The sequence below is a fragment of the Pieris napi genome, chromosome 24 (assembly GCF_905475465.1).
Source record: "Pieris napi chromosome 24, ilPieNapi1.2, whole genome shotgun sequence".
In the NCBI taxonomy this organism is placed as follows: domain Eukaryota; kingdom Metazoa; phylum Arthropoda; class Insecta; order Lepidoptera; family Pieridae; genus Pieris; species Pieris napi.
Genome location: NC_062257.1, coordinates 7,343,235 through 7,365,055, shown reverse-complemented (window position 1 = coordinate 7,365,055; position 21,821 = coordinate 7,343,235). Strand labels below are relative to the sequence as shown.

General features: G+C 35.8%; 1 protein-coding gene across 1 annotated transcript; it reads left to right on the top strand.

Annotated features, from left to right (window-relative positions):
- Positions 1 to 13,131: 13,131 nt before the first annotated feature.
- LOC125061818 (ommochrome-binding protein-like) lies at positions 13,132 to 14,804 on the top strand. Its single transcript, XM_047667431.1, has 2 exons — positions 13,132 to 13,205; positions 13,809 to 14,804. The coding sequence occupies exons 1-2, from the start codon at positions 13,196 to 13,198 to the stop codon at positions 14,693 to 14,695; spliced, it is 897 nt and encodes a 298-aa protein (XP_047523387.1). The 5' UTR covers positions 13,132 to 13,195; the 3' UTR covers positions 14,696 to 14,804.
- Positions 14,805 to 21,821: the final 7,017 nt, after the last annotated feature.

Below are 21,821 nucleotides of genomic sequence, written 5' to 3'. Positions count from 1 at the left end.
ACACTGAGTCCATTATTTCTTAGATCGGCCATAAGAATTTTTTTTTGTTAAACAAAGTCTGTTTTTAACAATCTCTTTGAAATTACAACAAATGATTCTAGTGCACCCAAAACGTTCCTAATGACCACAGCGTGGTTTAAATAAGATGAAAAGAGACATTCCATAAAATGTGAGCGAGACAGATAGTGACGCTTATGACATACGGACGCAAATAAGTAAAATAGACAGTTTCTTTTTTATGCTTAGATTTATTACTTTTTTTATAAAAGATGTTTAAATTGCCGTCCTTCAGCTGCAATACAGGCTCGACATCTCTTTAAAAAAGATCGTGAAATGAAGCGGGCAAATCGTCCATCATTCACAAATTCTACTGCTTCCGCTATTCTCTGTCTAAGCTCCTCTACATTTTGAATCGACTTGGAATAGACTTTTTCCTTTACTGCTCCCCAGTAAAAAAAATCAAGAGGATTTAAATCGGGTGAGCGGGCGGGCCACGAGATTGTACCACCCCGCCCTATCCATCTGTCTGGATACTCCTCGTTAAGGTGGTTTCGAACTAAGCGGCTGTAATGCGCTGGACAACCAACAATATATATATGTTAAATGTTGTAATGATATCGTGGTAACTTTAGTTAGGATTTATAGGATTTCATTTTGGTTTCAAGGTAACATTAATACAGCTGTTTTGTCGCTCGCTTCGCTGAATATGGCAAGTGTCGCATGGTCTCTTCACATGCTTCATAAACTTGGGTTGATTCAGCGGTCCAGTCGATCCGCATCTTGACGTGCAGGTAGGTATTTAGAGGCGTCTTTGATATTTTCACGGTAAAAGTTTATAATATCGAGAAAACGTCGCAGTTCTTCCACGGTTTTGGTTTTGGGAAATCGGTAATGACTTGTACATTCTCTTGGCGTGACTTGGTGACCGAGGAATCGAACAGTCTGGCCGAAAACACATTTTGACGGGTCGATGGTGTTGGTATTCTTCGAGTGCATAGATATTTTCGGTGCTCTTCCTCGTCGGTCGATGCTATGAGAAGGTCGTCGACGAAAGGGAATACGAATACTTCGTGAATAAAGCGTTGGAAAGTCTGTCCGGCGTTCTTTAGACCGGGACACGTGCGCGGGATCTCGAAAAGGCCAAATGGTGTGACGATGGCGGTTTTCTCCACATCTTGCTCGCTGACCGATAGTTGTTGGTATGCGCGGTTGAGGTCTAGGGTGGAGAAAATTTGCTTCCCCTCGGGTTGGTGTGTAAAGTCTACTTATTATCAATTGAAGAATAGTTGAAATTCAATAATTTCTTTATTCGGGTGCCTCATCATCTAAATCAATTTGTTATTCTTCTTCACAGGAATATTCAGCTTTTGGCTGTCTGAAATTAGTACATAATTTAATTAAATATAAATAAATAAAAAAATATGAACCTCGGACAGAGGAAGAAGGCATTCTTGATTATTTTGAGGAAACAGGAGACGAGGGTGAGAATTTTATCTACATTATCAAATAATAATAAAAAATAAAAATAAAAGTGAAACTTCTTTGTAAATAAATTATTGAGTAATTAAGCTGCCCAAATCCCAAAATTTAATTTTGCCAGTCTTTCTATATTAATGAATGATACTAAGGCTAATTAAAACCAGTATTAAAATTAGTTGTCTTTATGTATATTTTATATATAAGGAAATGTTGGCAAAATAACCACACTTGGTGTGGTGAGCGGTCGCAATTGCCACCAGTGCCATGAGCGCGTACACACTCGTGTCTTGCGCATCGTGAATATTATTGCAAGTGGCTGAATGCACAAGAGTTGCATAACACATAATACATAACTCTATGTATTTAGTTAAATTTTTATATTAAATTGTCTATTGTATCAGTATTAAGTTACTGTGAGAAAAGAAAATAAGGAAATAAATTATACGCATACTTTAACTCTCACTTGATTCATGATATAACTTGATATTTTTATTTTATTAATATTATTTAAACATTTCATATGTTTAACATAACGTGAGCGGGAACCTTAGTGTGAGACTGGTACTCGTCGGTTGTTTGTGTGACACTCGAACTCGTTTCCTCGCTGTATTGCGAAACTTATTCTTTGAGATTAAATTACATACACAAGATAATATTAAACCAGCTTACCTTCTCAAATTCCACGGTCTGACTTCCAGGAGAACTTATCAAACCCTCGAATGGATATGATGAAATGTATCTGTGGGCAGCCGTTGCGGTCCCAATGCCTTTGATTCTGAAATACATTTAGGCAAAAATGAAATTCTCATCTCGTATGGATAAGTCAAAATATATAATTTTCACTATCCAAGATACTTTACGCCAGTACTACACGAGTTCAAGTCACAAGTTGTCTAACGAAGTAAACAATTTAATAAACTCGTATTTATGTCCTAATAATAAGGAAGTTTTTTCAGCGGTGCTTAAATGTTTCATACATACATCACATTATTTTACCTACTATAACAATATTATAAAATTGCAATGAACGCAACCTTTTAAACTTTACACAATGTTAAATTCATGTTATTATTATTAATTTCACGAGACTGTGTATAGAACATTTGTTTTACTTGAGCCGAGCCGGCAGGCGCTACAACTTACGAGACTAAACGCCAATTCGTTGACAGATTAGCGCCAAAAATGACATAACCACAGATTATGACTGTGACTATAAAAGTGGCACAGATTTTTAAAATTATTCGTAAATGATCATAGCAACCCTATGCTTTCCAGAAATACCGTCGTCATATTTCATAATATAAACCTGCTCTATTGGTCTAAGATCCTGATATACAACGACCTTCACCGAGATGCTTATTTAATGAAACGTATTTTATATTTAATTTAATATGTCAATAAATATAATCCATATGGGTTGCCTAGCAAATTTCAGTCCAGAGTATTTTAATTAATATTAAAAAAAAATATATTTTGAAAATAAATAGCCTTACGCTTAGTAAAATATAACTTAGTTGGGGCACGAAGGCCCATTACAAATTAAAAAAAAAAACTATGTTAAGACTTAAGATATATAAGATATCGGGAAGGAAATGGAGGCGGGAGGCCACGAAACGGCCAATTGCTTCTTTCGAACAATAAATTAGCCAATAAATTAATTGCTATTGACGAATCCTTGTTTATTGCTGATATATAAATGAAGCGTCTCTGATAAATTGATGAACAGAGGTAAACCTTTTGATTATTTGAAGCAATAAAATTATAATTTTTATCTCATAACCAATTTCTAGAGAATCTTGATTGTGCATTTTCTCCTGCAGACATAGAACGAGAAAATTATCAAGAATGTCCTTGCATAGGCTTTAAATTTTTTTTTGAAATATTCATATTTTTATAAGTAGGTATACTAAAATTATATATGTAATAATAATTTCAGAGTACCAAAAGTTTAAAATTCCTAGTTGTATTGCCTGTGAAGAAGAATATTAAATTTGTATCAATAACACGGAACCTGGATAAAGAAAGATACAATAGTACAGTCAAATTATTGCATTTAAATTATCCTTCAAGTGATAATAAATGATTTGTTATCAAACCCCAATTTAGGTTTCTATATTTTTATAAATAAGGTAAATTATAATTAATATTTATAAATAATTAAGGTAATTACTAATTATAACATTAAGCAATTGAATTAAAACATCCTTCTGTTCTACACAAGTACACATTGTATGTATAAAATTACATCATTAGTTTAGGTATTTATTTAACTTTTTATTTCATTTTTCATAACTATTACTTTCTATAATATAATAAATATTTTTGTTTAAAAATACAAAGTAGAATTTAATAACATAATAACTAGCTCTATGTGATAAATTAATGGCTATGGCCCTTTGAATTGGTTTTAATTATATTTTATTTGTACTACTCTTTTAGTTTTAATATACTTGTCTGACTTACTTAAATAGTATGTAGAAAGTTTAAATACACTGCGCTGTTGAGGAAACCAATATTTCTTAGACCCCAAAATCCAAATACATACTTTAAAAACAAACTATTAATTACACAAATCTGTGGGTAAGACCCAATAAGGGAAGGTATGTGTGGTGTTAAGCTGTAGTCAGCAGCAATTACTACCTTTTCAATATTGATCGCTTCTAAATTTATAAAATAAGTTATAGCCATTTCAACATTCAAAATCAATGGTAATCTCTTGAATGGTGCAAATGTACGATTATATATTTGATCCAACATATCTGGCATAATTATTTACTGTCCGTTGTCTTCTTTACAGGTTGTTTGTATGTTGTAATTACTCTAACAAAATATTGATACTCATGAAAACATTGGTTAACTTACCTTTAGAAACAATTAAAAAATTTAAGATACCTATCCATCCTGTTTAGTTTAAATGTAGTATACGTTGCGAGATTGCGTTGTAAGCTAGGATGTCCTTAAAATTGTAACAATATATCCAGATGATAATGCTAGTTACCTATGCCTTGTTTCGTGCTGAAACATAATTCATATTTTCAAGTTGTCTGTCCCCCACAAATACTATGAGGTCGTGTACCATAGTAAATATTAACTGTTGAAATTAAGTTATAAACAAAACAAGTAACCTAATATGTACTAATTAATATAAACAAAGATACTTATTACATAGGTACGTTAGTTTTAGTACATTAGTTTAGTATCTAACTAAAGAAAACATTTTTAACATCACGTTTTCTGCCAGTGTCAATGTCTTTTCAGTTTTAATTGTCAAATGTATTATTGACAAATAATATAGGCGAGTATAATTAATAGACTTTGTTAAATTATGTTGCCTCGTTTAACTCACATCATGACATTTATTATTTAATACAAAAATCTATATATATTGAAAACCCGAAATATATTATATATGTTGTAAAGATTTGCCTGGTACAATAGTTGAATTTTCTTTCACTAGATGGCGCTAGTATTATAAAACAAGCATTTTATTTGTATAATGATATTATGAGAGTTTAACTTAGAATATTTATTTCACTGTGTTATCAGATTTAGTCTAAGAGATTAATGATTAGTGCAATTTATTATTCATTTGAATCCAACTTACTGATTTGAAATACTTTGGTGCAAAGAAAACTGATAGACAGAGAGTTAAATGTTTGTTAAAAGCTGTCATTTTCTTGCATATCGCACATAGGCAACGATAGTGTCCTAACTCATTAAATGTAGTTTTTGGGAAACCACTTTTTTTTATAATTTAGAACACCATTATTTTATTCTGGAAAAGCATATCGGAGAACTTATGATATTTTTAAGAAAACTATTATGCTCTTTTAGGTTTTTACGGAAATTACAATCTAAAGATATTTGTTCTATTTTATATTTATTTTTTACTTTTAAATTCCTCTAATGTGTCACTTTTCCAGACAAAATTATGAAAAATTTCGTAAAATGAAACACTTTAATATTATTATAGAGAACCCAAAGGCAACGAATTCAAAAGTCAAAAGTCAAAAATCATTTATTCATGTAGGTAACACAATGTACACTTAAGAACGTCAAAAAAGAAATATACATTAAATGATTCTAATTTACATTTACACGTAGAACGGAAGAGAAGAACTGGCAATAAACAAGACGTAGGATGTCTGAATTCGTTGGCAAAGGAGAGAGGTGTAATAACTATGTAATACTGAATAAAATATGATCTACTAAGGAGATCTTGAATAAACAAACAAAACTTTTTAGTATTTTCTAAAGTCGCGTCGAGATGCTACCACTGAGTTCCCAGCCCAAATACAAAAGCTCATTTCTGCCCACATCAAATAGTGACAAGCAACGATAGCTAAGACACGCAATTTAGGAGCGCGTGATTGGAAACGTTCGCTCAATGAATCAGAATACTATCGACGATCGGATGCAAGCAGGCGCAAGGTACGAGCTCCGCGAATTTGTGACCAACTGATTGTGATATCGTTTTTCCATTCTACAATAGACTTTATTAGTAGACACCAATTGACTTTTTTTTATTTGTGCAACTAAATACTTGCGCGTACCGTAAAGGAAAACAACATATCTGACTACAAAATCAACAGAACACGCCGCGGTAAACTCACCGGGCTTCAGACATCAGAGGGATACGCATACTAATGAAAAGTCCTGAAGTAGTAGTTAGTTTTAAGTAAAAAATAAATAAATATTAATAACCTGCAATTTGGACCAGGAAAATAGAGGCGTGGGCGTATAACCGACGTACAAAACCCGCATCAAGCTTACGGCGTCGTTCTCGCCAAATATTCAATGTATCGTTATTCGGAAATCCTTATTTCTGTATTTTATAAAAGTATTATAAAGAATTATATGAATAGAAATGCAACACCCAATAGACGAACTTCCTACAACACAACTTGTACCGTCATCCACTTTCAAACTACGACTATCTAGATCAGGAGGAAAATTAAATAAAAGTTTCGGAAAACGATAGTATGTATTAACAACTGGACAAAAAGTAATCGCTTCGAATCTGCGACGTGTATAATGTATATATTATTAAGTCATATTTTCGTAAGCCCATCAAACTGAAGATACCATTCTTAAGACGTTTGGTCAATACAATCTTATATAAAGGTTAATTAAATGTTATACTGCAAGCAACCTCATTATTATACAATATTAAAAGTAGTTTTTGTTAGAAAACCAATATAATCTGTACTCTATGGTGTGCGCTCAGCATTTGTGGCGGGAACGGAGATGAAGAAACATTAATGGTCCATGAATGAGATGAGAATAAATTTCACAGTACTTTATGTAAATTGCTAAATTAAACAATCTGCTTTTTTATACAATATTTTTCCCTACGCAAAAATTCAAAATTGTGTGGTGAGTTTTTACTGCAATAACATTATCAATAAATCTCTCTATGTGGTTATAATTACATTTTTATGAAAGCAGGTTGCAACGGTTGCACACGAGTTAATTCGTTCTTAACGAAATGCAATGATGACATGCTATAATGTTAATGGAGCTCTCCACTATTGGAGTACGTCTACAATGTTTGGTTGTTCTCTTCCGTTCTACGGCCTTTAATTGGGAGCTGGCAGTAAATGTAAAATTAGACGCATTTCATATATATTTATTTTTCGCCTTGACGTTCATTAGTGTCCATTTTGTTACCTATATGAATAAATGATTTTGAATTTGAATTATATATAATAATAATATAATAATGGAATGATTGAATGGGAATGCTGGATTGGACCCCTTACATGGCTCCTTATAATGGACTTTGCCCCTTTTAATTTTATGATTACTTTCATGCCTAACCTAACCTACTTATATAACATTCAGAACAAAATTGTAACTAACACAATAATAACCATTTATGGGCTTATGATTGCCTGTTTAATAAACACATTATTATTATATACCTCGACAATGAACTATCCGATGCAAAAATATTTTCAAATCGAAGAACCAAAACATATTAAACTTTCGTTTAGTAGTTGGTATTGTAGATAAAGACATATTTTGTTTGATAATATTGGCAGAGGAAACCAAATGAATAAAGTCGAGATATTTTTTGATAAACGATCAAGGGCTGATCTAATAACAGTGAAAATGGAGAAAAATGCATGAAATGTTGAAATTAGGTCGGCTTTTCGACATCAAAAGACAATTTAAATGTTCCGGGAGAAATGAAGACATTTTATAAGACTGGTACCGAGACCAATCTTTAAAATTATTGTTTCGCGCTTTTTGTCTTGAATAATTATTAATGGAGTTTGTATGCGACATAAAAAGATGTTTTTAGACAGTACAAAATAAAATATTTATTGTAAATGTTGACATAGTCTTAAGAGAATAGTTTTTTATCACCTTGCCTTGGTGGTTAATGATGTATAATGGGGGTACCAGGTTCCCATCAAACAATACTTATCTCATTATCATTAAATTTCTAACTGCAATGAAAATTTTACTTTTAACTGCACCATAATTCAAAATTAATAATTGTTCAATCACATTGCGACATAAATTCGAATAAAAATTCAATTCCTTTTAGTCTAGTCCGACTAGACGAATACGAGCTAGCCGCTGGCAGTAAGGGAGGTATTTGTTATATACGTATTAAAACAACAAGATCTCGAGTATGACTGCCCATTTATTATATAAAACATAGATTAAATATCAATAAAATGGGTTACGTGGAACGCTTACATACACAAACACACCAAAGAAACAATATTGTAATAAAAATTTTACAATAAAAATACCATGTTTCGTGTCTATATACGTATAAACCAGTAAGTGGTCAGAAATCTTACTTCACACCTTACAATAACATTTCAAGACCAAAATGCATTTCTGGCGCAACTCGCTGAAAAAGATTCTTAGTCCCTGCTCTTCTTTGGACTACTCTGAAACTTGCCGCCATCATTGTGCATTGAAAAACAGCAGTAAACAGCACAATATTATAATTAAGAATACACCACAAGATGTACGAGCGTATGCTTTTGATTTACGTGAGACGTGGAGTCAAATAAAGTGCGCGCCATAAACCCACAGAATAAATAATCGTACTTAAAAGCCTCGAGTCGAGTTTTCCGCGCCTTCTCATTTTTTTATTTCAATTTTCACATGAAAACTCCGCGGAAAGGTTTCACTCGAGTTGACGAATGTTGGTAATTTGTATTTTTCACTTGTAAGCCACAAATGTTGTGTGCAATTCATTTAGTTGATTGCATTTAATATTAACAAGGTTCGCGGATTTTGGCCTGTTGCGTGTCCCTGAATAAAATATGCTTCATTGCCTTTGAATAATACTGCCTTTGTCTTCGTAGGATGAGGGTCTTAATATTGTCTATACTTGTCTTTATATTTTATAAATTTACAATAATTTTCTCTGCCAGTTTCGGACTTCGCCAAAACAAGGGTTTTGTTAGAGGCTTCATTAGATCACGATGTATGTTAGGACAGATAAATAAAACACCCTTAGTCGCTACTCCTCTCTTCATAAATTTCCTTAAAGCAACAGCCAGCATCGGAATACTGGGCGTTGACATATCGAATGACGTTCAGTTTCGCGGTCATTTGGAAGGGAAGGCTAAATTAGCCTCCAGGCCACCGCTTACATCTCTTTAAAGCGAGAGTTCGGCCCCAGATGTAGTACTGTTCTCACCTCTGGGCGGGACCTCCCCAATACTAGCTCGTTCCACTTGCCCGTAGAGCGATTCGAATTAGCGATGACCAGTCACTTTTCGAGCGGCCTGATTCCTTGTCGTTGCGTAGAGATGTGGGGTCCCTCTACATCTTCTACCGCATTTACTACCAAGAGTGTTGAAAGGAGTTGTTTGGATTAATACCTGCAGCTGTATTACCTCGACGTCCGCCGTTCCAGAACTGAGCGTTTCTTAAGGCAATTTTTGCCGGGAAACACCACTATCTGGAGGCCGGAAACGCACTTGAGAGCCTTCTGGAAATGTGTGTGTCCTTGATGTTCATTTAACATCAGATGAGACTCTTGCCTGTTTACCCCCTGTTACATAAAAAAGTTGTACTCGAATCACTTACGAATCACCACAGATTATTTCAGACATCCACAATAGCAGTATCTTGACAATAGACAGATGATAAATTTGGCGTTCATCGTCATCGTCTAAAGTTAATAATTGATTGCCTAAACCATTTCTTGGCTTCTGAAGAATAAGAATGCTTTTAATTTCGGAAACATGATTAGCTCTTATTACGTATCATTAATTTTTCCTTTTGTGAACCCACGACCTCATACCACCACGGATGAGAATCGCACGCTGCTACTAGGACAACACTGTTCAAATGAGTTAATTAGATAACAATAATAATATATTAGACCACTAAATGTGTTTAAACATGATACATATTAAGAGCGCTTAGCATCCGAAAGTAATCCAGAGAAATAATTATCCTTCGCTGAGCAGTCAGAGCTGAGAGTGGGTGAATGACAAAGCTATATTATGAATATCGGGTCACCTAGACGTTTAGGATACTCAAGTTTTAGATGCAGACTTATAGTTTTGTAAATTAATTATTGCGACTTGTTAAATAGACTCCGTTTTACATGAAATATCAAACATCTTTCAGTGAAGTTTAATTTAAATTTTTATCTACAATTTAAGTTAAATTAAGTTAACGTACCGTGGTGCATTAACCTTCTCAAAGTCCGTTTACTTTAAAGAATTTAGTGAATACATTCGTGTGTACTCAGACAGTAATTTTGCGAGCAGACGGTTAATATAGCTCTTAGTTTAGACTTGCATAGCTTGATGTCTAGATATTTAGGTTAAATGTGAATTCATTGCATTCTCTATGATGGTTATTAACCGCGGTTTGGCTTCCTTTCGTAGAATAACCTAATTTAGGTGTTATTTTTAGTTATTTAATAAATTTAATATTATAGGTCAGTCACTTACTTGTTACTGCATAAAGCGTAAATGCGGACATATTTTGGTTATAACAGCTTAATATGGGTAATTTCTATAGCCCATAGAAATAAAACACAAGTTTCTTTTAGTCACTTACGCCTTTAATGGGTTTCCTTTTATTACAAAATTTCATAAAGTTTTTTTAAATAGAACATTAAGCAAGAGGCTCATCTGATGTTAAGTCAAACCGCCGCCCATGGACACTAAAATTGCCAGAAAATACATTATTGATTGATGTATAGAAACGATTCAAATGTTCTAAACATGAATACACGGACTTTGTTTATGACCCATTGCCCACTCTCCTTCTTGTCTATTTAAAATATATCAGTGTTAAGTTAAGTACACACATATAGATAATTATATATCTATAACATTAAAGGAATGATTACTTTAAATGACAATTTAAGGATTAGAAGTGAAACTTGCGAAAAATTCTAAAAAGCGCAATTTTCTATTAAGATAATTTAAATTTGCCTTTTGTGCACGAGTCCCGGGTAAAATAAAGATAAACTTGAGCTCTAACAATTAATTTCGTCTAATCTTCAAAGAAAGCGCAAAGAGGGCAGCCAATTCAACATGTTTTAAGCTAACGATTTTATGAAATTTCCACCTTACAGACTTATGTATTAATTTTCATAATTTAAAATTCAAAATAGACGTGGTATTTATTTTTTGCCACATGACTAAATTATATTTTTGATTGCGCAATGATACTGGCTAGTTATATTTGAATAATAAACGAATCATTGAAAATGATAGCGTTCTCTTTCGTTCGGATCCATTTCGTATTTTATTCGTGATTTCTTTTATATCTTAAAACCTGTTTCTTGAAAAAGTATCTCACCCAGATACTTTTTCATAGAAATAGGGTATTTTTATAGAACAGGGGGCAAACGGCAGGAGGCTCATCTGATGTTAAGTGATACCGCCGCCCATGGACACTCTCAATGCCAGAGGGCTCGCGAGTGCGTTGCCGGCCTTTTATGAATTGGTACGCTCTTTTCTTGAAGGACCCTAAGTCGAATTGGTTCGGAAATACTTTAGTGGGCAGCTGGTTTCGCATAGTGGTGGTGCGCGGCAAAAACTGCCTTAAAAACGCTTAGTTGTGGAACGCCGAGGCTTAGTAGGCCTCCTAAAGTAACAATAGTTTTGGAATCTTTCAGTTCCAATTACGTTATTACGGATGCCTAAAAGTGTAAACAATTTATTACACGCTCATTTTCTTATTATACTATAAACACTCAACTGATGTCAACTGATGTCTCCAGACGATAACGGAAACAAAGAAGTCGAAAGAAGAGTTGCAAACAGCTGGAAAAAATATTGGAGCCTAAAAGAAGTGATGAAAGACAAGACCCTACACAATTCAACGAAAAGCAAATTATTTAACACATGCATCCTGCCAGTGCTGGCTTACGGGAGCGAAACATGGGCTTTAACAAAAAACGTAACAAATAAACTCTCCGTATGTCAACATGCCATGGAAAGGAGCATGACTGGGATCAAAAGAAAAGACAAAGTAAGGAGTACCAACATCAGAGGAAAGACTAAGGTACAGGACATAACTTTGAAAATAAGAAGACAAAAGTGGAAATGGGCAGGCCACATGATCAGGGGAAAGGACAAATGGAGTAAAATAATCACACAATGGTACCCAAGAGATGGAAAGAGAAAGAGAGGTAGACCACAAAAAAGGTGGGACGACGACATTATACAAGTCGCGGGAACAACATGGGGTAGAGTGGCCATAGAAAGGCCGGAATGGAGAAGGTTGGAGGAGGCCTTTGCCATTTGGCAAACGGACAAGCAAAAGTGGAAGAAAAGTACAATATACGAAAAATAAAGAAAAATACTGGCATGTCCGAATAGAGGCTATAATAATAATAATAATAACTATAAACACATGAAATTGTGAATGTGGTTGCTCAGATACATTTAAATTTTTTACTGGAATTCTAGAATTTTCTCAATATTCTATGCCCCAATATAATATTGAAACGGTGATTGTGATGTGTGTCCTACCGAGTAATGCAATGTACAAATATCTATGTAAGGGATAGAGATTTAGATAATTTGGTCGGTATGTGATGATGTCACATAGACAACTAGACGATGTATGATCGTAGCGTAGTGTGGGCCGGCGTCTATTTTAATCAACTCAGGTATGTTTGTCATTGATACCAGTTACCGCTTATGAATCTATTTAGAAAAAAAATTAACCTATGAATAGGAGAAGATATAAACTTCCCAACCATACCAACCCTAAGCTAATACCTAAAGGACGCATTCTGCTTCAAAGAAGAACGCGTTTTGTCTTAAACTCACCAATATCTAGATTAGAGAACTAGAAATTCTATACGTAATAAACGAACTAGGTCTGGATATCCAGAATTGCTATCCTCACACTTAGAAATAAATTTTCCTTTTTTTCATCACTTCGTGTAGGTATGTTATGTTTGCTTGTCACATTAAATACTCGTATCGCATTATTTTGCCAAGTGTTGGCAAGCTTTTATAAATAAATACCACACCACGAATTGTATAGAATATTTCAACTAATAGTATTTGTGATACACCCATTGAATTTCATATTAACAGACACGAAATGAAATAGACTGATTGATCACGGGTGGGTAATTGTTAGTGTGTAATCACCTTAACACCGAAGGTTAATGTGCTCCAGTCATGGTCAATATTAGTCTGGCACCATGCAGTTGTTGTTGTGACGGCAGATCGAGTGGTCACTATGTGGTTACAATATGTTCTGTGGTTAGTGGTGATTTTTATTCGTGTATAGTCGCTAATGGGACATAGTTCTTTGATGTTTTTGAACGAAAGTTAAGCTTTCTAACGTCGTAAATTTTTCTTCTTAATATTTTTGATTACTTAAATAAAAAAGCGTTGTTTGCGCACATAGATAACCAATGATGCATGAGCCGAGGTTTGAATGGACGATCTCAGGATTGAGAATCACCTTACTTGACAGAACTTCCTTATTACTTAGTTTAACATAGAAAAATAATTTATTGTTTTTTAAATTTTCTTCGTGTAATAGATGTTAGGCTTAATACAATTAGGAGTGTTCGGTTATAAGCATTAAACTTTCTCAGTCTAGCTGATAGGCTTTCACATCTTATCAATCCGAGTTCATAAGTTATGGTTTTTGATTATTATAATTAACAACATATTCATTTTACCTTATTAATTTATAAAAGAATGTTTTATTAGCTGCGATGTCTGATTAAGTAATCCTGTACTGGTTAAAAGTCGATACTTGAGAGGCTAATAATGCATTGTAAAAGATAAATAAAGTTTTGTTTTTATAAGCAAAAGTTTATTGAGATTGTTTAAGAATGAATGATTTCCTTTCAGACATAAAAATGCTGTTTGCGATCCTCCTGCCGATATCATTAGTGGCTTCGCAAGAGCCATGCCCGACATGTGTACGAGGCAACGGAACGTGTTACAACGTATCATATGTTTTCGATATAGACGCACCATTCCGAAATCGCGTAGTTATCCACAAATTAGCGCTATTAAGATCCAGCAACACCCTATTTTACAGTTTCGAGCCGAGAATCACCGACCCGGAGTATTACAAAGTGGGCTCTATAAATATTGATGATCCCACAAACAGCTCAGTCGTTTCTGTCGGCAAAATCATGAATTTCGGTACATTTGATCTCGACCAGGACAACGGATTGGTTTACTTGGGTGGCGGTGATGGCATATACGTCCTAGATACTAAGGTTGACAAAGTTGCACCATACAGCTCCCGCGGTGATACAGTACTTAGTCTCTTTTACAAGGGAAATGTTTATTTCGTTACGTATGGAGACTCCAGAGTTGTTAAGAAGAAAGGTGACAATTTCGAAGTTATCGTTGAACATACTATGCCAGTGAAAACGTTTGTCGTCAATAAAGACTATGTTACTGTATGTCTGAGTACTTATGGCCTCTTTGCAAGTAAGAAAGATGAAATTGTTTGGTTGAGTTACAACCCATACTTTCGTGGAATAGCAATTGATCGACACGACGCGATATACACTTGGTGGTTGGACGGAATATATAAGGTTATTATAGAGAAGAATTTATCTGAATCTAGGATCGTCAAGGTGGTCTATATTGATGACGTTGGGTCGCTTACCTTTGATTTGGATAATAATTTCATATTTACATCCGGTAAAAGTCTGTACAGGCTGAATGATTTGAATATTACTTGTGATGGAAGTGAGAAGAAAAAGAAAATAAGGATTTGATTTTATTGATTAATGTATGATTAAGATATTGATTAAGACGGTACAAATTTGTTTTTTACTTTTATGCGATTATTTTTGTTTATAAACATAATTACGCATTATTTTAAAATTGCGCTTTTGTTTGTTTAATGATTGTTAAAACTTAACTTTATAAACTTTACATTTATTTATTAATTTAATTAAATCTCGAAGTATTAATTATAAAAATAACAATAATATAGTTAATAAAAAATAAAATAAATCTAATAACTTAATTCATATTAGAAAGTTGTTGTGAAAAACTAAGCTCTTTAAATAAATAAAATGAAAATGGAAGGTCTTTTTTTTTTTTTTTTATATATAATAGGGGGGCAAACGAGCTTGCGGGACGACCAAAAAGGGTAGTCCACGCAGCCCATAGACACCCATTTTAGTGGGTGCGTTGCCGGCCTTTGAGGGAGGAGTAGGCTCGTTTTTTAAAAATTTGGAGGTCGTATCTCTGAGGGAAGACCCCCCCCGGGAGCCGATTCCACAGTTCGCTAGTTCGCAAAAGAAAATGCCTAGTGAAGCGGACCGTGGAAGACCTCCAACCATCAAGATGATGCTGGTGAAATTTAGAGGTCGTTCGGCTCGTACGGTGTTGAAAAGAGGCAGGAGGGATCAACCCAAACAATTCTTCAGAACACTCTCCGTAATAAATTTTGTAAAAAACGCAAAGAGACGCAATGTCTCTGCGTAGCGATAGAGAATCAAGCCGATCAGTAAGACATTGGAGATTGACAATTCGACAAGCCCTTCGCTGAATTTGGTCAAAAGGAAGAAGCTGGTATTTGGGAGCACCGGCCCAGAGATGCGAGCAGTATTCCATATGAGGTCGTACTTGAGCTTTGTAGAGCTGCATACGTTGCACCTCAGTGAAATACTGCTTAGCCCTACCCAAAACACCCAGCTTTTTGGAAGCCAGTTTGGCTTTTTCTTCCAGATGACTGCGAAATTGGACTTCTTTCGAAATGCCAACCCCAAGGATACTGAGGCTGTGTGACGAACTAAGGAGAGCGCCTTCAAATTGGGGAGATACGACAAAAGGATCTTTCTTGGCAGAAAACGAACAAACCTGCGTCTTTGTAGGATTAAACTTAACAAGGTTGTTACTACCCCACACAGAAACCTTCTCCAGAATCGACTCAATTTCGAGAACAAGTATGTTGCGACTCTCATCGACTTCAGATCGAGACATGTTCGGATGGCCGGAATATAATGTGTCGATGGTGCTGTCGTCTGCATAGCAATGGATGTTGTCGATATTCAACAGGTCATTGATATGCAGAACGAACAGGGTCGGCGAAAGGACACAACCTTGCGGAACGCCTGCATTGATGGGTCTAGGATTGGAACACGCTCCGTCAACTAGGACTTTAATGCTACGTCCTACAAGAAAATTTGCCAGCCATCGGCATAAGCCATCGGGCAAACCGTATGACGGTAGTTTCGAAAGAAGCGCCCTATGCCAAACCCTATCAAAGGCCTTAGCTATATCCAAGCTAGCGGCCAATGCCTCTCCCTTACTTTCCACAACTTCGGCCCATCTATGAGTTAGATAGGCAAGAAGATCACCAGCCGAGCGGCCACGGCGAAAGCCATACTGACGATCACTAATTAGCTGGTGCTCCTCTAGATATCGCAAGAGCTGCCTATTGATGATAGACTCCATTACCTTTGAAAATAAAGAAGTGATTGCGATAGGTCTGTAGCTGGATGGTTCAGAGCGGTCACCTTTTTTGGGAATGGGATGAACATGCGCAGTCTTCCATGAGCTTGGAACTACGCCCGAGGAGTACGAGAGTCGAAAGAGCCGTGTAAGCACCGGAGTCAGCTCAGAAGCACAGGTCTTAAGAACGATCGAGGGAAGGCCGTCAGGACCACTTGACTTGTGGGTATCAAGGGAGATTAAGGCCCTCCGCACACCAATCTGTTCGAATCGAACTTCAGGCATAGAAAACCCGCAATGCGGAATAGTGGGCGGTAAGGTCCCTGAGTCATTGAGCGTGGAGTTAGAAGCAAAGAGAGAGCAAAGGAGCTCTGCTTTCTCTTTCGCCGAGTGAGCCATCGAGTCATCCTCCTTTCGCAAGGATGGTAAAGAGGGCTGACAAAAGTTTCCCTGAGTTGCCTTCGCCAATGACCAAAAGGCTCGAGTTCCAGAGGGCAATTTCGCGAGCTTTTCACCAATTCTGCCAATATGTTCCGATTTTGCTTTAAAAATTTCTCGTTTAAGGGTTCGGGTAGCTGCGTTAAATTTCTTTTTATGGAGAGCTACATCGGGATCCTTTATGGCCATTGCGTGAGCCCAGATTTTATAGTACTCTAGCTTAAGACGGGAAGCCTCTTTGCAAGAGTGGCCAAACCATGGCCGAGATTTACCACGAATGGGGACCATAGAGTAAGGGATATAGAGTTCCATTGCTTGTAGCACCACATCGGCGACAGATTCAGCGCTGGCGTCAGGATCACTACCCTTGAAGCAGACTTGCAACCATGGGTATGCTGCAAAGAAATGACGCATGTCATCCCAATTGGCCGATTTGTAATGCCAGACACGACGGCATTCCGAAAACTGCGGGCGGGTTCGACGCCTAATTGGCACAACGGTTCGCACCAAGCAGTGGTCGGAGGACCCAAGTGGGGCATCCACAGTAACCTCATAGAAGTCTGGGTGAGAAGTCAGCATAAGATCTAATAGCGAAGGCTGATGGTCAGCTCGGTCTGGTATTCGCGTAGGCGTTGTGACCAGTTGAGTTAAAGCATATGCAAGAGCGAAATCATGGAAGCCTCTTCCCGAATAGTCGGTCGTACGAGAATTTAACCACTCAGAATGATGGGCATTGAAATCACCCAGTATAACGACTTCAGCAGGCGATAGAGACAGAAGGGAATCGAGTGCAGTTTGGACATGTTCTATAAGTCGATCGACCTCGGTGTTGCCGCTGTGTGACCTGTAAAGGCAGCAGTATATGCGGGGATGGTCAGCACATTCTACGCGTACCCACAAGGTAGAAAGATCGGATTCTTCCAAATGTAAGAGGCGACGGAAATTTATATCCTCACGAATGTAAACGCATACACCGGCTTGTGGCCTAAAATTATGCTCAAGACAATAGCCTGGATAGTGCAAATGTTCAACAGACGAGGGAACTATCTTGGTCTCCGTTAGAAACAATAAGGCCGGCTTAGCCGTCTCGAGGTGAAAGTGGACGGGATTTAAATTAGATTGAAGCCCCCTAATGTTAGTAAAGTCTGTGTTAAATTGTGTTACCGTGAGTTTATTTCTAGATTTGCCTCTGCAGTTGAGCGGTATTTTGTCCCCCCCAGAATACGCGGGACAGCCTGAGTGAGTACACCCAGGGACGGATTCTCCTGTACTAGAAGTGCAGGTACCCTCCTGGGGTAAAAAAGTTCTATTTAATAACGCTGCCATGATGATTCGGAGAGGAAGGAAATGAGCTTCCGGGAATCCCACAATATAAAACGAAACGCGACACACGTCCTGCGTGGGCCACTTCACGCTTTTTTTTTCAATGGGAGAGTGGTATTACCCCGGTCGTGTCGGCTCATTCGGCTGCTTACGCAGCATGACACTCCCACTACTTGGACTAACTGACTGCGCTGGTGGAAATAGTTATTGTTCAAATATCCCACCAGCGGGCGATGGGGTCGTCACTGCCCTACGCCTTAAAAATCCCTTAGTCGCCTTTTACGACACCCACGGGTAGAGATGGGGAGGTGCTATTCTATAAGCCGGCACAACACGGCCGAAAATTCCCTACTAAAATTAACTGAAAATAATAATTAACCTTTATAATTTATATTTAAAAACCTATACAGAAATTTAGTACATATTATGGCTTAATCTGTTTTAAAATTTAAAAAGTTTAAAATTTTACTAGGAACCCTATCGCAGGTATAGGTCTCCAAGGAATGCCATTTTTTCTTACACCACCCATCTGAAGTTGTTAGAAAGATCGTCCTTCAAAAAAAACTGAATGAATCACTATCAAAATCTATACCACGCTAATTAATAACATTTTATTTTTCTCTAAATAACTGCCTCAGATGACCATTTAAAATTACATCTATCTAAAAATAGTCAAAGTAACATTATTGTGAACAACACATCTGATTATAAATACGCCATCCTTGGAGTTCGGATATTAAATTTTTAGATTTGTTTAAAACCCTCTCAACGATCAGTTTGATTTGTTGGTTCGGGAGTAACTTTTGTAGGGGACACATAAATTAAAAATAGTTTAAATTAACTTCCTTGAATGACACGACGTGTGAATTGGTAGGATTGCGTCGTTCATTCGTTCTCGCCCTTGCCCCTAATGACCTAATTACAATGCTCACAAGTCACCGCCTTTAAACGGACATTACTCACTCTATTTTATTCACATACCAACTGTTAAATTCCTAGATCAATACATAACCGGGAATTAATAATATGATAATAGAGTTTTTAATCTAATCATAAGAGATAATAATTTAATATCGCTAGAACATGCCCCAATTTCCTTTTTAATCCTGTAAATATTACAAGAATCAAACGCGAAACATGTAAACACGCTTTCCTGCCTTCTTTTGTCAGGAATCGAACTTATTGAAGTGGGTAAATAATATTTGATGTCGAACTTTGAATGACCACTCAACGTGAGGGCCATCAAACATTTTAAATCTTTCTGCCGTTCAAACATTGCTAAGAGGAAAACTCAGTGATCCGAGCTATTTTCACAACATTATTTGTCGCTTGAATTATTTTTTTTGTATTTACATTATACATATAACATACTGCCATATGTTTTGTGACTTGGAATCGACCTAATTAAATAATCATGTTCTTATGGGAATTCTCTATTGGCTTGACTGGCCATGCAGATAATTCTGCCTTCGGTTATTCCCCATTTCTGTATTCTATTTATTATTAACTCTCATAATAAAGACAGCTTCACGTACCTACTCATATTGGGCTACCATTTTACTCCTTTAATAGAAAATACACTTACTACATTTCGGGTCAATAACAGCGAGTATGGTATTCGATTTCGATAAAATCACTCAATAATAATATAATATATATATATATAAATGAATTGCTGTTCGTTAGTCTCGCTAGAACTTGAAAACGGCTGATCAGATTTCTAATTTTGGTCTTGAATTATTTGTGGAAGTCCAGAGAAAGTTTAAACAGTGGAAAACATAAATAATAATTAAAGAAAATACTAGAAACGACAATTAAATTTTCCAACAAAATCTTTTCATATTGCGTTTCTAGGTCTTTTTAGAAATAAAGAAGTGTCACTTGGTCATGTATAGGTACCTACAGAAATGTGTGTTTCATGGCTGTAGTTTGAGGTTGTCTTTGGTCTGTTTTAAAAATGTTGTATTACGTGTTGACACAAATATATGTAGGTGATACGAAGTTCACGAGTTCATCTAGTAGTGTAAAGTTATAATACTTTTATTTTCAATTATATAAAAAAATCATAACTGGAAATTGTACTCTCGACACAAAATAATGTTCTCAAGAAATAAAATAACTAAATTCTACATTTCTTACCGCCTTCAAGTTGTAATTCGAAAAGGGAAAACCATAAAGAATAATATTTTTCGGGTCTGTAAACGATTCCTGGAGGCACATAATAAACAAGCTAATCTCGTTAAAGCTTAAACGTCCCAACGTAAAAGTAAAAAAGATTCAAAACATACGAGAAAATTCATCTCTGGAGTCCATAAAAATATTTATCCATCAATTTCTGAGTTAGGCAAAGATGAGCGAGGGGAAAATAAAGAGGTGTACTTTCGCTCGCAACAGGCACGGAGTCGGCAACAGAATTGTCCAACACGCGACGTGATATTAATCTTAAGTGAAAGTGTGGATAATATTTTGCAAAAGTTAAATATTTTGTATGACTAAATGTAACGGAAACACATGAAGAAACCGAAAGTGTTAGACTCAATTCACAAAACTCTTCATCATCAACATCTTCTTCATACTTGCAAATAATAATATCTAATGGTACAATCGTATGTTCGCATATTCTGCAACACACAATAGCGCGCAAATTTGTTTTTAAAGGAATTTTACATTTTACATTATTAGTCAAATTCAATTCTTCTATTATTTGTATCGTACATATCATGTCATACGTTATTAAATTTATATCAACTACAGTGTCGCACGCAAATAATCATTTATTGAATAATACATTTTTTCCAAAAGTAATACACCAAGTCGATTTTTCAAAACTATAGTCGGAAGATCTTTTAATTCTTTTGGTAAATTATTGTAAACCTTGCTTGCCATGCTAAACAGTTTGTTTGGCATAGACAATTTCTCCCCATATCTATACTTCGACAGATGTTTATTCACTGATGTATGTCAAAAATGTATGACGAACGCATATTATTCCTGTATGATATGTAAAATCGCTTAAATTATATTAGTTGTTCGCAAGATACGGCCCTGTCTGCGTAATCATCACAGGGCTTGCCTTTCACGAAAAGTTAAAGGCGCGTTATAAAAAATTCAAAGTTATTTGCCCTTTGTAACCCGCCGTAGTCGTATTGAGTTCTATACGTTATATTACGTGCTTTAAATTCGTTAGTAAATTGAGTTTTTCGTAGCTCATTTAACAGCTCACTTCATAACGACCTCAATTATGTGAAATATTTTGTCACATTTATATATTCGTCCCATATCTGGGACAGAACATTCAATATTTGCGGGAACGTTTGTGAATTAAGGAATTGTTCGTTTATAAGTTTAGAGTTAAGGAAACTGATCCGGTTTTTATATTTGTTTGAAATAGCTTAAAAGCCGGCAACGCAGCCACCTAAATGGATGCCCATGGGCTGCTACGACTGCCCTTTTTGGGCTCCCGTATGCTCGTTTGCCCCCCTATTCTATAAAAAAATGTATTTGTTGTTAAACGGATTCAAATAATTTTTTTTACTCATCGTTATTTCAAACAAAATAGAGTCGATGGGTTGCCTCTGGATTGACGTAATCACGAGTTGACTGATTGACCTCATTTGAAGCCATCATGAAAACCATTCATCAGAGTCCTACAAGCTTTTTTGCTTTGATTTCTATTCT